The 15,555-nt window shown below is 43.7% G+C and overlaps 1 protein-coding gene and 1 non-coding gene across 2 annotated transcripts; both read right to left on the bottom strand.

The window, feature by feature from the left end:
• Positions 1–1,317: 1,317 nt before the first annotated feature.
• trim8b (tripartite motif containing 8b) lies at positions 1,318–10,767 on the bottom strand. Its single transcript, XM_058068426.2, has 5 exons — positions 8,349–10,767; positions 5,192–5,287; positions 4,858–5,123; positions 4,669–4,784; positions 1,318–3,221 (listed from the first exon to the last, which is right to left on the bottom strand). Exons 1-5 carry the CDS (start codon positions 8,952–8,954, stop codon positions 2,506–2,508), a joined length of 1,800 nt encoding a protein of 599 aa, XP_057924409.2. The 5' UTR covers positions 8,955–10,767; the 3' UTR covers positions 1,318–2,505.
• A 2,260-nt stretch (positions 10,768–13,027) lies between these two features.
• LOC131126990 (U5 spliceosomal RNA) lies at positions 13,028–13,141 on the bottom strand. The gene has a single exon (XR_009129478.1). It is a non-coding gene; the product is annotated as a U5 spliceosomal RNA (small nuclear RNA).
• Between the last annotated feature and the right edge of the window lie 2,414 nt (positions 13,142–15,555).

The following is a 15,555-nucleotide window of genomic DNA, read 5'->3' as shown; positions in this document are numbered from 1 at the left end:
GGGACCACAAATGAAGATTTTTTTGTTGTTGTTGTTAAAGGGAGTGTTCAAAAGCACACCCAGTACGCTCATTTTAATTGGCATATCAATGGAAACCATTAAATGTGACGTCATTATCTGTCAGGGCGGGGCAATGCTGGATATGAGTCATGGGAAGACTACAAAGTAAAGAACTTGAGCAGCATGATTGGAATAGCTGCCATACCAACTTTCGCCACAGGGGGCGATAGTGAGTCACTTACTGAAAAATCATATCAAAAATCAAGTATCATTGCCTCAGGGCCTGATATATATTTTGTATATATAATATACTTATTGTACACTCATTTTAAAAGGTAAGAAAAAAATATATATATATTAATTATATTTTATTTATTATTATATTTATATATATATATTAAATAAGAGATAAATAACTACTCTTTAGTAAAGGCCAGAAAAATACCACCCAAATCATGAATAGAAGTAAATACAAAAAAAAATTTAAATAATATATTTTAAATAAAAGATAAATAACTGCCCGTTGGTAAAGGCCATAAAATACCCCCAAATAAAAAAATAGAAGTAAAAAGATTAAATCATATATTTTGGCCCTTCTGTGCTAAATTAGTAAATATGACAGATGTGGAACCTTGGTTAGCATCATTAATTCGTTCCAGAAGGTCCAACTTCTTCCCATAAGATATATAAACCCGTTCCAGAAAGCCAAAACACTACACTATAAATCACGTTTTCATAGTTTTACAGTTACAGTTTTAAAAAAATGAAATTAATGAATAAATAAACCTTTCAGGATTCTTTTACCTTCACTGAAAATGTGATTCTTGACCGTTCCCCAAGACACAATACAGCAGCCAAGATCAACCACCGCCATCTTCCTGTTTTGCCATGAGTTAGTTCTTCAATTCAATACAGTTTCTCACCTCAATCACCCAAAATGGAGCCAAAGAAAGTGCCAGCATTTTCGTAAAGAAGGTGTAAAACACCTGTGTTGGGAACATCACGGGTCTGGTACAGCAACCGTATTACTACCAACGCTGTCCTGATCCGCGTATGGACCTTACGCTCCAACCTTCCCTTCACTCATCAACAAGACCCTGAGATACTTGAACTCAAATGCAGAAGATCACAACCCGATGAGGCCATCAGGAGCACATGGTCTGCAAACAGCAGAGGCCCCCAAAATGGACTCCCCTCGACGCCTCGGGTGCGCCTAGAAATTCTGTCCATAAAAATTCTGAACAGAATCAGTGACAAATTGCCAACTTTCATCAGCACATCACTACTTTCCAGAATGAAAGCAATCAGACAGAAATGTTGACAGCGGGGCCGGTTTAAATTTTATTTGGAATTCTCCTCCAAATCACGTCTGTCATTTTTCCATTTCACAAAATATTTACAAAAAAAAAACTTTCAAGTTGGTTTTGTCCATTTTGTTGAAGTCAACTTAGTTAATGGCTTCTATTTAGAATGACCATCATTGCTTGCAGTCCAGTCGTTTACAAATAGTCATGAAAAAAATCCTTCCACCTTATTTTTTTTTTAAAACTGCATACAGTTTTTTTTTTAAAATCATATTTGTCTTCTGAGTGCTTCAAAAAAAATAAACTCTTCCTTTGCACGCTTACAGCTGCAAACGGGAAGCCAAGAGCTCGTGTGCTTATTGAGAGGAAGTGACATCGTTGCCCTGAAGGAAGTACATTAACAGCATCGCCCGCTCCTCCTGGTGATGCTTGATTGGTTTGGTCTGCCTGTTGCTGCTGCTGCTGCTGCTCTCATCTTTGTCACTTTTACCGTCCATGAGTCTCAAGACGAGCGTGGGGGGTTTGGGAGGGGGGGGGGGGGCATCGGCAAACAACACCAACATATGTCAAATTAACAGGGAAAGGTCAGAAGATTTTGGGAAGCATGGAAGGAAAAAAAAAAAAAATCCAAAGCGTCCAGTTCTCCCGCCCCTGCCCCTCCCACAAATGTGAGTGTTTCCAGTGGAAGAGCGATCCTTCCCTGATTCTGAGAAATGCCACGAGGTGACGACACAGTCAAATAAAGGATGACGTCATGACAACGTAAGGCAACGGACCTCGGTACAGCCGGAAACGCTCAACTGGAACCCTGCAGCTTTTTGTCCCGTTCCTTGGAGGTGGTATGGAGGATTCCGCCATCAAAAGTTCCTTTTCATCTTTCCGAGCACTATAAATAAAAATACATTGTCCCCCTTCGGCTCCACTCCACCCCCCCCCGATTTCCAGCCCCTCCTTGCTGGCGCTCCATCTTTGAACGCGGGGAACGCGTTGGCATCTATTAAAGTTTTTTTTGTTTGTTTAAACGTACAACACACTCCGTACAACACTGAGCGGGAAAAAAAATAAAAATAAACTCACAGCGACCCTGCCCCCGAATGTGTATATATGTTGTAGACGTGTGTGCGTGTGTACATTATTGTGTAGGCTAGCACGGCTTAATAGGAGTCTATTGTGTAGTGAATGCGTGTGCGTGACGACGGCGTTAACTGGTGACATAGTGCTTTGTGGAGGGCTGCCCGTACAGCCCGTAGAAGTCGGCGTGTCTGTGCGACTGCGAGGCGTCTATCCAGTCCCTCACCGCCAGCCCCTGCATGGACGGCCCCCCGGGAGCCAGACCAGGGGGCGGCGGGTAGTCCTGGGCGCTGACCCACGGGAAGGAGCCTGAGCGTGAGTACGGCGGGTGTCCGCGGTGGCCCGAAACCGAGGCCACCCCGGAGCAGTAGCAGTTATCCATGGTGCACACCAAGATCTTGCGACCACCGTACTGGGGCAGAACGGCCTGCTGGGAGGAGTGCGAGGAGCCGCCGCCGCCGCCCCCGGGGGGGAAGTGCGAGGAGCTGAAGACGGCGCCGGAATGGTGGCTGCTTAACGAGCTGCTCCCGCTTCCCGCACTCCCGCCGCTGCCTTCATTGATGTGAGGCGGGCCACACGGACCCAGAGGCTGCTGATTGGTGGACTGACCCTCTCCGGCAGACGAGGAGGCGGAGCCCAGGTAGGGCTGCTTGCTCGCTAGCGACGAGGAGGACGATGATGAGGAGGATGCATCTTTGAAACCCGGAGTAGCGTTCTTCCCAGCGTTCCCGGCACCTTCCGGGAAGGCGGTGGAATGTTTCCGTTTCTCGCCTGCAGAAGCGACGCTCTGTCCGCTTGGGCAGGCCGGGACGGACTGCAGGAAGGTGGAGGGAGGGGTGAGGGGAGCTGAGGGAAGAGAGAACAAGAGTTCAGTTCAAAAACACTCTGAAGCGGTAGGGGTGCCCAAAGTGCGGCACACAGCTCATTTCTAACATTTGTAACGGCCCTGTGGTACATTCATAAACATACAACCAAACAAGACAAGTGGAAAAAGTGGAAAAGGGAGCTACAATACAACATTTTATACTCAAATCTAGGGGTCATTTCATAGTATAGTAGTAATATGCTAGAACAGGGGTCTCAAACATGCGGCCCGCGGGCCAAATGTGGCCCGCAGGACACTAGTTTGAGGCCCCTGCCTTGATATGAAAGTTTAACGTTAGTGCGGCCCGCGCAAGTTTGATATGGATGCTGTATGGTATCATGTACCCGGAAAAAATTATTACATTTGATTAATGTTCATGTTAAAGGTTAAATAACTGTTAATAGTTATCCTCCCTATCCGTGTGGAAGTGGTAAGTTTTTGGCTATTTAAGTTGAAAGGAAATAACTTGAAGGCTACCGTTTAGGTCGCTAGCTGTCTAGTTTGCGGGTTAGCATGTGTCTCAAGACCCTGCAGTTGCGCAATATGTTGTAAATAAAAAGAGTATAAATGTGCCTATAGTCGTGTTTTGTCATGTCTACAGGGCTCTAATAATGCTTTGTTCATTATAACCTGAAAAAAAATAATTTGTCTACCCACCAACTATATGTGGTTTCTTAAGTTTTTATTATTTGACGTTTTATTATTATTATTATTATATTTATTTATTACTGATTGATTTTCTTTATTCTTGATTTGTTTATTTATTTTTCATCTTATTTTGTGCAGAAAAATAAAAATTAAGATATTTGAGAATAGTGGAAAAGCACTGAAAAAGTTTGTATATTTTTCTGTTTTTAATAAATGCAATTTTTTTTGGGGGGGGGGGTGCATTCCTAAGACTTTTTAATGCGGCCCAGCCTTGCCCAGACCCTAGCTCCAGTGGCCCCCAGGTAAATTAAGTTTGAGACCCCTGTTCTAGAACTCCTACAGCAGCTTTTTGATAATGAGGACATGAAATTTTTTCCATAGAAATGACTTGGGATGTCTGATAAAACGGGACGACCAATGGCACAACAATGTTTTGGTATCGTTTTTTCTGCCGATGATATCGCTATGCTAGTAAGACCATGTCATTGGTAATGGTATGCTATTAGCATGTAACGTGGTAGCGCTGAAAGCCAACATCCAGCATGGCTCCAAATGACGCATTTGGGTCCCAAATTTGACGTTGACATACCCAGGACTTGTTGGACATGGACATATTAACAGGTTTCATGGGAATGAAGGTTGCTAACACAAAGACGACATGCAGGCCGTTTTTTAATATAAAAAAAAAAAACATCAATCATCCTTGGATTTTTCATTATTTTATATATTATTTCCTCAGTGGCCAATTTTGGACACCCCTACGTTAGTGTGACTTTGTACCTTCCAGCGTTCTCTTCAAGCTCTTCTCTCGTTTGGTGATTTCGGACAGGAAAAGCTTGGCGTTGAGATTCCCGACTTTGTAAGGGGGCAGGCTGCTTCCCACGCACGCCTGAGACCTGTGGGAGAACACGATAATGTGAGACCCGGGTCTGCGACTTTGGCACAACGGCTAGTATCGGATACTGGCACCTGTCTGTGAGGATCTTGACGGGCTTGGTGTTCTTCATGAAGCTCAGCTCCTCCGCTTTGCCGAAGGCTGTGTTGATGGAACTCAGCAGCTTCTGGGCCTCGTGGCGCTGCTCGCCCAGCGCCAGCACCTGGGCGGCGTTCTCCTGGCAGAAGCGGGCCTGGGCCCGTTCCAGAGCTTCCAGGGTGCGGCCCAGGTCCTCTTCCAGGAGCTGGTGCATGCGCTGATACTGCAGGCGTACGTCCTCTTTGAGCTCGCACACGCGGTCCTGCAAAACATCAACGCAAACGTCATTGTAGTGCCTCCGTCGGCAAGGTTAAAGTCCCTCCGACGTACCTCCACCACACACTTGTCCGAGTCCAGCTTGCAAAGCTGCTCCTCGATCTCCTGCACGCGCTCCTCCACACGCTCCTGCTGCCTCAGCAGGCTTTGCTGGGAGGACAGAAGAAGAAAGGTCTTGAAAAAAAGGCTGCAAGGTGATGACCTCAGCTTGCATCACCGCCCCCTCCCCTGCCAACCCCTGCCCCCCCCTCCATGCCGGAGATATTAAGAACCGGTCGGCTTAGTTAGTCCCCATCCGACACACAATCCCTGCAGGGGGGAGGAGGGGGTGTGCTGTCATGGCAACCAGCAGTTATTTTGTGTTTGCATAAGTGGGTGTGTGGTGAGGGGGGGGTGATAAATGAATGAGCATAAGCAGGCAGGGAAAAAGCTCTCCTCCTCTTTATTTGCTCTCTAAAAACATGGCCGTCATTTCACACAGCAGGGGCTGCTGGGAGATAATGCAACACTTTTTTTTCTTTTTTTTTGGCAATGATGAAATGTTTTTCAACCCAAACAAAGAGTTTTAGTCAGTCTCATAATAGTGTCAATAATGGTGTCCAAACTGCGGCTTGGGGGCCCACAATGGAACCTCTGCAGTCTGGAAAACTGATCAAAATCTGCTGAGCAAATACAGAACGTCTTGAATGTCTCTCACAAATAATACATTTTATCATTTTGTGGTCTAAAATTGTTTTTAAATCGCATAACCTTACATGCTAAGTTATTAGCATGTCAACGTAAACGCTGTATGACGTCAATTGAACAGATCTTTACCATTATCACCAAAAGTTAACATCACTTTTACTTCATGAGCAACTCTTTAAATGGCTCCCTTAGCGCTTCAAGCTAAATGCTAACATCGACGTGCAGCCTCCATCTTGGTCCTTTATTTCATGCTAACCTAACATCGAGAAGGTGCGTTTAACCGCCCACCGCCCTTCATCGTCATGATCCGCTCGTTTCTGGCAAACATCTGATTTTATCATCAGGTCACAGTGTGATCAGCTGCCCTGGAACTTCTGCAAACTTCTCAGCAGCACATGGCTGGAAAGCACTGGCCTAGATATCACACACACACACACACACACACACACACAGACGGTTGCCATGTTACATCAAGGACTGTGACCTGGTTGTGCTGATTGATTGAGTCGGGCTCCGAGCAGAGGCTTGGGCGGGGGAGAGGAAAAAGCAGCAGGGTCGAAGGCGCTGAAGCTTACCAGAGGGAGGTTGCAGCTATGGATACATTTGAGGTGGGGGGGGGGGGGTAGGAGGAGGCGGAGGGGGTCAAAAGGGGGTTGGGGTAGGTGCATAGCTAAAAGGGACGGGCCCCTCTTTAGCTGTCATTTCACCACAGTGTCTTTTCCATCAGCGCCAACACCAGAACGGGGGGCCGAGGGGAAGGTCGCCCCGCGCCTGGAGGTGCTGTGGAGCCACTGAGGTGAACTTGATGGGAGGGGCTAACGGAGGTGCGGGGGTGGGGGGGATTGCTAGCTGGCGGCTAGTTGAACCCATACATGGCTGCTACCACTTGAATCAACATCACCACGTTATTATGTATGTGTTAAATATGTAACTATAAATTACGTACAGTATACCACTTATTGTTTATATGCGCTGCACGGTTGCAGAAAGATAACAAATGTAAATATTCATGCGTCTTAAATAATTCATTAGCCTCTAATTACCGTCCAGCCAGCTGATTAATAATGTAAGAAAAGATGGAAGGGATTTTGTTTGGGGAGGGGGGGGGGCTCGCTCAATCGCCCCCCCAATCCGTGAAGCTGACTCATTCTGACAGGAAGTACAGAGTTAGTTTACTCCTAAAGCGGGTGATGGGTGAATGTCATGACTCAGCCGTGATCACCACTACCCCCCCACCCCAGTCTGACTAATCTGCCCGTTACACACCTCCTTAAAAAAAATATGGGGCATTCCAAACCTCCAAGTAAGCAAGACGTCATTTGAAAATCGAGTATCGAATCACGAGAATCCAACAACTGGCGATCCCCCAGCGAGGATACACCTGTCCGGGAGAGATAAGAAACCCGCCCCACCCCCCACACCCCCAGCCCATTGAGGGACCCTCATCATTGTTCCCCCCACGGCTGCATTGTGTGGCATTCCGACAGACTGGGAAGAATCGCAACAGCCGGATGATTCACTAAATAGCCACGACTAAACTACACGATATGTAAAGTGCACAACTGCTTATTGATCACAGATAAACCTGACATATTCCCTCAAGATGGCCGACATCTGCTTCCATGAGTCGCCGTCATGAAGCTGGGGAGGATTTACAGGAAAAGCGAATCACACCGACTGAAACAGGACGACAGTAATCCCTCGGCAATGTCGCGCTTCGAATTTCTCAGCTTCACTCTAATCCTGGTTTTTCAAAAATATACTCATTAATACATAAAAACTACCATTAGCCAAAGATATGCACATTTTACTGAATTGTGTTAATATAAGGCATTCAGAAGATGCTGAATGTCAGTAATTTTATTGTAATGTTTGGTGAGACACACAAGCACCAGACGTTTATTGCAGGTTTGAGCTCCTGAGCCAAAACTGACCCACTAAAGTCACTTCCTGTTTGCCGCCCCCCACTCAGCACCCCTGGCCGCAACACACAGGAGCACGAGGTGGTGTTATTTCAAGTCTAGAGGGATCTGATAATATTGAAAAAATATATATTTTTTTTCGGGTTTTCTATGCTCTAATTATGAAAATATCCATGAATAAATAAGTAAGGCCAACTGATAAAGCACTGCTAACGGGAATATCGCCCCCTAGTGTTGTGAAGGTAGACAAACATTTATTAAATAATGGAACTGACAAGGGTAAACTAGATAAGTTGGGAAAAAAAATTGAGGAATTGTCTCCACCCCCCAAGAAAATGGAATTATTCCGACTCAAATGGAAATTGGCTACTTTGTTTTGATGATGGGTCAAATATAAATAGGAAATATCGCCACCTAGTGGTGTGGAGCTAAACGGGCTGTCCTATTTCTTGGTTCCGAGAGAATAACAGAAGACATTTTGGATTCAAGGGTGGGAAAATACCATGATTCCTTCATGGCTTTCCGACCTTGTAACAGGGAAATCTAAGCCAATCAAACATGGCGGCAGTACCGCTAATCAACGTGAGCGTGTGAATTCTTACTCTGATGTCGTTGCGGCGCAGCTCCACGTCGGCGACAGCGTGCCCGTGGCTGGGGTGGCAGCGTGCAAAACAGCAGTACTGGCACACCGCCGTCTGCTCCGCCTCACAGTGGTACAGCCGGTACTCGTCGTGCTGCGGGCACGTCCAAGCCTTGACAGCCTCGGCCTCCACCAGCAGGTGACCGAGCGCCGAGCACGGCTGCTGCAGGTGCGTCTGCACGTGCGACTGGCAGCAGGGCGCGTTGCAGCGCAGGCACACCTTGACGGCGGGGAGGGGCGGGCCTCGGCGGCACAGGATGCACTGTGGCGGCGGCGATTGGGCCTTCTCCACGCTGAGGGCGTTGTACTTCTCCACGATGTTGGACAGCTTGTGGTTCTTCTCCAGGTTAGGCTTCTGCGTGTACGCGTGGTTGCACTCGGGGCAGCGGGCCAGCGAGGAGTCTTTGGCCCACGCCTCGCTGATGCAAGCCCGGCAGAAGTTGTGCTTGCAGGGCAGCTGGATGGGCTCCGAGAAGACGTGCAGACAGATGGGACAGATGAGCTCCTCCTCAAAACAGTTTCTCCATGTCTCGGCCATGTCGGACGCCATGGCGGCACGGGCAGGCATGCACCGGCTCCTCCGGGTTTCGGTCTGTCTGTTCTCGGGAAACCCGACACCCCCCGGTTTGGGAGGAAGCAAAAGAAAAACAGACCGACGTGGTCTTGAAAGATCACGTCAAGTATCTCCACCCTCGCAAACAAGACCCTGACTTTGCTTTAAGTTATTGCTGCAGCGTGATGTTCCAGTAAAGCGACCCGAGTGTGACTGTAAATGCAGCTTCCCTACAATGACACACACTCCAGGGCCTCAGTGTGTGTGTGTGTGTCTGTGTGTGTGTGTGTGGCCTACAGGAAGCTACAAGCCTGCTGTCAGCTCCAGGTAAACCTTGGAATTCAAACAAGGCACAGATAACCAAACAAGCAAAGAACTAATATGCAAATGAGCAGTATGCAGTGGAAGCAATCTACTGAGCTATCCGGCTCTCTTGAATTATTATTATTGTTATTATTATTATAAACCTGGACCGGTTCGGACCCAGAACCAAAGGGATCCACACCCTGATTTACCGCACATACAAATATACAAACCCGATTCAAACACCCCCGTTGTTTTTAACCAAAAAGAACCGACACAAATGAACCCGCACAGAATGTTCGGTTCTGTTATTAAAGCCGCCTAACGTGCACCACAGCCCCGGAACAAGCTCGCACAAGTCGGATTAACAACGCAGTCGCCTGGGAGGCTCCAATTTGACGTGAAAACGCCATTTCCATGAGATGAATAATGATAATCTACACACACACACACACACACACACACACATATATATATATATGTATATATTACACACTTACACACACTGAGACAAGGCCGCGGCTCTTTCTGGCACTTTCCATTCGACAACAAAAGACCTTCTAATCGTATTATATCGACAAATCATCACATCACACCGCTTATCTGCATAGTTGCTGTCTTTAATGGCGGAATGAAGCTAACTAGGCTAAGCGAAACAAAAAGGGCTTTAAAAACGATCCGCAGGAATGTCGGCCGCTTCGACACATCGATCAAATAAGCCTCCCCCACCACTACCACTACTAGCACCACCTAGAAGATGATTTAATTTATCCAAATTTAAATCCTTACTTTGGGTGTCCAGCTTGTTGGCCTCGTCTCGCCGCCGCCTTCAGCCAACAACATATTTTCATCCACTTCCTTATCTCGATTCAAATCATGGAAGGAGACTCACCTCACCATTTTGTAGCCTCGGAACAGGTACGCGTTAACACGCACTTTCCCCGCAAGCCTCGCTAGCCGCCACCGAAGGCATTATTGTTGCTAGTGCTACGTCAAAAGCAGTGCTATTCGGCTTAAAATACAAAAATATAAACACCGGGGAGATTTATTAAAGGAGACGCCACTCTCACTCGCTCTCTTTGCTGCTGTCCTTGTTAAGGCTAGCTGTCATCAGCCATCTTGTTATTTAAAAAAACACACACACACAGAAAATATCCACCGTGGAAAGCTTGGAGATTGTTTCACCGAAGCCCCTTGTCTTTTAGTCGACGTTCACCACGGAACCCCGCATACAAAATAGACGTTTTTTTGTTGTTTAACGCTGCTCTAAGGTCCAAAAGTCCACCAACCCAGTCCCTGACGTGCTTATTTAGTCGCGGCCATATTTGGTCACCGGTATCCGTGTGAGTCCACTTTGGGTTTATAAAAAATATCCAGCTGAAATGTGGTGGGAGATGATTTGAGTTTTCTTGTCTTCTTTCCTTTCTCCCTTCCCGTTCCTCCGTCGGTCTGTCGAGACAGAGAGAGGAGGAATGCAGGCGAGCTGGATGCTTGGCTCCACAGCAGCGTCAAGACTAGCAGCAGCAGCGTAGCGCGACACTTCCGGTTTGTCAGAATAAAAGCAGTATCCGGAAGTAATGTTGAAGGATGATAAACAACTAAGGACTCTCCAAAAAGAAAAAAAACACCTGCAAACAGGTCATTCACACATTTAAAATACAGTGATAAAAAGATTAAATACAATAATTCAATGAAACAGTAATAAAAAAACAAAAATGTATATGCATTACCCTGATTAGTTATCACTGTCCATTTCATAGGAGCACATCTTGGACCTGCAGATTTCTACACTTTTTATGATGTCCTTTTCTTTGAATGCCATCAGAAGAGTCTGCCTGCCTCACACTTAAGTTAGCCACAAAAGTTAGCGACAAAGGACACAAGCAACCTTGTCGACTGTGTATTTCTTCACCTTTCCAGTTCTCTTTTTGAACAATGTTAATTTTTCGAGTGTGTCATAATAACAAAGTGTTGCAACACGAGGACTGCCTTTGCTGGTGCGGTGGCGATGAGCGCCAAGAAGCCGTGTTAGCTTTCCTGCTACATAAACTGGATAGCCTCCCTAAAGGGACGAAGGTTTTCATCCAAATCCTTACAAAAGCATGTTTTCATCCACTGTGGTGAACAGAAGCTTATCACAACCACAAACAGACCACCGGTGTCACATAAATCAATTAAATCATTTTTTTCCTCCAAACCCACTTCCTGTAAAATCCACCATCTTGAAAGAATTGTGTTCCTCTGCTACGCTTAATGTAATATTTAGCGCTGCAGTGGACTCCATCTTGCTTCCAGTTGCTTCACTTTGACGCTGAGCAGCTGGCATGCTCTCCAAGCCTCTCAGTAATGTCAGCAACCCCCCCTCCCCTTCCCCAGTGCCTCCCCTTCCACCCACTTCCGGATCAACGCTAAGGTCATCACGTGATCCGCCACGCCGCTCATGTGTGTCACGTTTTAAGCGCCGGAGGAGGGTCGAGGAAGAGAGGAAGGCCAGGGAAGTATTTTTTTAGTAGGCTTTGTTAATGGCCCGGACGTCCACGGCCTCCCTGCTGTGTGTGTGTGTGTGTGTGTGTGTGTGTGTGTGTGTGCTGCAGAAAAAAAGGGAAACTACACCTTGTCTAATTGTATTTCACAGCAAGACTACACCATTCCATCTTAGAGGGGTCACTTTTAAGCACCCTAGACATCCCCAGGGTCTGTTAATGACCCCTTAAGTTTTCCAAAAAAAACTATCATCGTCTTCAATAAATAAGCAGTGTGATGCTACAGGACCCAGTCAAGCAGCTAGCAAAGACACGTGAATGAATACTAAGAATATCTGAGTTTTAATGCCTCTCATTCTCTTCTTGTGACGTCAACAAGTTGTTTCTGTCGCCCTCTGCTGGCCATTAACAGTAAAGTCTATGATACTTAGCCAGGCACATGAAAAAGTTAAGACCCTTTCTTTATTTTTTTTAATAAATTAATTATTATTTAAAATTTTATTTGGGCAAATATATGAAACATTACAGTGCATTTCTTACATCAATGAAAATATAACTTTCCATTATTTATATTTGTATTCAACTATCTGATCACAAGCTGAAAAGGAGTAGTCTGAAGCAAAAGCTTATAAATTCCTACCCCTTTTTGCAAGATATAATCATGTTCATGCCACAGTCTGGTTTTCCCCTGTTATTATTATCATTGTAATATTATTATTGTTATTATAATTATTATCATTATTCTTATAATCTTTATCATTATTACCATTATTATTGTTATTATTATCACCATTATTATAATCATCATTAATATTACCATTTTCATCATTATAGTTGTAACAATTTTTGGATTTTTTTTATTTTACAGACTTCATTGCTTCTTGTAGAGTGCTGTATCATTCCATCTGTTGCAAATATAGTACTGTATTCCAATATTATATATATATTATATTACAGAAACCAACAGAAACCTGGACTTGAAAAAACAAACCAACAAACGTTGAGTGAATGAAATAGCGCCCTCTGCTGGACTCATAGCTGCAGTACTTTTCTCCTCCTCCAGTAGGCGCCATCACACCTTATTTTATATATTATGTATACGTATATATTTATATTTAGACTACCATTAGAAATCGCAACGATATGAAATTGAAAACAGAGGATGGAAATCTGAGATTAGATGTAGATGTCGTATATTTTGTTTTGTCAACAGCAGAGAATGTTTTACCAATAAAGTTTTTCAAAAAGGCACGTTTTTAACATTCTCAATCAGTCCTCCATGTTGTTTTTCACAAAGTAGAAAGCCCCGCTTTCGCAGGGCATCAAAAAATTGGTTAAAACTCTTGTTGTTCCTCCCCACGGAAATCTTTAGTAAAAGGCGAAAGATTTATACGATCTGAAGAGAAACAAGAGTGTACTGATTCTTACCAGACCGACGTGGCCACCCCATCCCGAAGGCTACGATTGTAAGCGGCGGTGCCACGTATAACTTGCATTAATGGAAATATTATTCACCCAAACGATTGTCGTGTATTATTACTACAACCTTGAAAACTATTATCGCCCCACAAGCTATACAACAGTACGAAAAATAAGCCATTATATTTGTTCACCGCGCAAAGCACGCTGGGAGGACGGCAAGACTTCCGGGTTTGCTTAATACGTAAAGCTGCCTAAAGCTGCTTAGCGCTTTCAAAAGTGGCAACGAAACGAAAACACGTAATTCTGTGTCTTCGTATGACAGTTCGATTAAACAAAAATTCATATGAATATTAATTTAAAACAGGGACCAGTTTGGCTAACACTCTCGTGTGATTGTCGAGTGCTACCGGAAGTATCTCTGTCAGTTCCTGATTGAACCCGGAGCTTCGAAATAAAACAATCACGTTCATTATGTTGTACTTAAAAGAAAAATAAAGTCACATTGTAGCACATTTGTATGAGAATGGTAAAACTTGTAATAAAAGATGAAAAATTGCATGCATTAACCTCACATACAAAAGAGTATGATTGAAAGTGGATATCCTCGGACTTTTATTTTGTTCACCTATTATTGGTGTCCTATCTCTTTTTCTTTGTAATGGCTATTTTTTAAATATCTGGTCATATGAGGGAAGACATTATATTCCTCTATGCATTCTGTCGTTCCACCAGTTTGTTATTCAGTAATTTGTGTTGGTTTGGCCAACAACAACATTGATTTACCACGATAACGTTTTCCCGTGCTTTCACGCCAATCACAATCAGGTAGCAATCAGGGGCATTGTGTGTGTGCTTGTGATGGAAAGGCTGTTAAAAGGACAAGATTGCTGTAAAACGGGTTGTATGAGACAAAAGACATATGCCGGTCTAATGGATGCAGGTCACATCAATTACACAATCAACCTTTGTTACTCTTTCATCCACCTCATACTTGGCGCCCTCTATGAGCTGAAGTACTAGCATACACATGTATATTACCTTCACGAGGACATATATATATATGTCCTCATGATATAGGGGTGTTATATCATGTCTAGAGGACTCTAATAACGTTAAAATCTATATTATGTCCCATTTTGGTGACTATAAGGTGACTATAGGGGTGTTATATCACGACTATAGGGCTCTAATAATGTTACAATCTATATTATGTCCCGTTTTTGTCTTATTTCTAAGTGTAAAGGTGACTATAGGGGTGTTATATCATGTCTAGAGGGCTCTCATAATGTTAAAACCTATATTATGTCTCATTTTTATGTGTAAAGGTGACTATAGGGGTGTTATATCATGTCCAGAGGTCTCTAATACTGTTAAAATCTAAATTATGTCCCATTTTTGTCTTATTTTTAAGTGTAAAGGTGACGATAGGGGTGTTATATCATGTCTAGAGGACTTTCATAATGTTAAAATCTATATTATGTCCCATTTTTGCCTCATTTTTAAGTGTAAAGGTGACTATAGGGGTGTTATATCATGTCTAGAGGGCTCTCATAATGTTAAAATCTATATTATGTCTCATTTTGTAAGTGTAAAGGTGACTATAGGGGTGTTATATCATGTCCAGAGGTCTCTAATACTGTTAAAATCTAAATTATGTCCCTTTTTTGTCTTCTTTTTAAGTGTAAAGGTGACTATAGGGGTGTTATATCATGTCTAGAGGACTCTCATAATGTTAAAATCTATATCATGTCTCATTTTTAAGTGTAAAGGTGACTATAGGGGTGTTATATCATGTCCAGAGGTCTCTAATACTGTTAAAATCTAAATTATGTCCCATTTTTGTCTTATTTTTAAGTGTAAAGGTGACTATAGGGGTGTTATATCATGTCTAGAGGACTCTCATAATGTTAAAATCTATATTATGTCCCATATTTGCCTCATTTTTTAAGTGTAAATGTGACTATAGGGGTGTTATATCATGTCTAGAGGGCTCTCATAATGTTAAAATCTATATCATGTCTCATTTTTAAGTGTAAAGGTGGCTATAGGGGTGTTAGATCATGTCCAGAGGTCTCTAATACTGTTAAAATCTAAATTATGTCCCATTTTTGTCTTCTTTTTAAGTGTAAAGGTGACTATAGGGGTGTTATATCATGTCTAGAGGACTCTCATAATGTTAAAATCTATATTATGTCCCATTTTTGCCTCATTTTTAAGTGTAAAGGTGGCTATAGGGGTGTTATATCATGTCTAGAGGGCTCTCATAATGTTAAAATCTATATCATGTCTCATTTTTATGTGTAAAGGTGACTATAGGGGTGTTATATCATGTCCAGAGGTCTTTAATACTGTTAAAATCTATATTATGTCCCATTTTTGTCTTATTTTTAAGTGTACAAGAAGTGACT

Source organism: Doryrhamphus excisus, linkage group LG6, assembly GCF_037039965.1.
Source record: "Doryrhamphus excisus strain RoL-2023G ecotype Guam linkage group LG6, RoL_Dexc_Guam_v1.1, whole genome shotgun sequence".
In the NCBI taxonomy this organism is placed as follows: Eukaryota; Metazoa; Chordata; class Actinopteri; order Syngnathiformes; family Syngnathidae; genus Doryrhamphus; species Doryrhamphus excisus.
This window is presented reverse-complemented; position numbering and strand designations above follow the sequence as displayed.

Coding starts and splice junctions, on each gene's coding strand:
- trim8b (XM_058068426.2), bottom strand. CDS start 8,954: ATGCCTGCCCGTGCCGCCATGGCGTCCGACATGGCCGAGACATGGAGA. Junction 5,288..8,348: donor TGCGCCGCAACGACATCAGA/GTAAGAATTCAC, acceptor CTGTCCTCCCAG/CAAAGCCTGCTGAGGCAGCA. Junction 3,222..4,668: donor CTTGAAGAGAACGCTGGAAG/GTACAAAGTCAC, acceptor CTCTTCCCTCAG/CTCCCCTCACCCCTCCCTCC.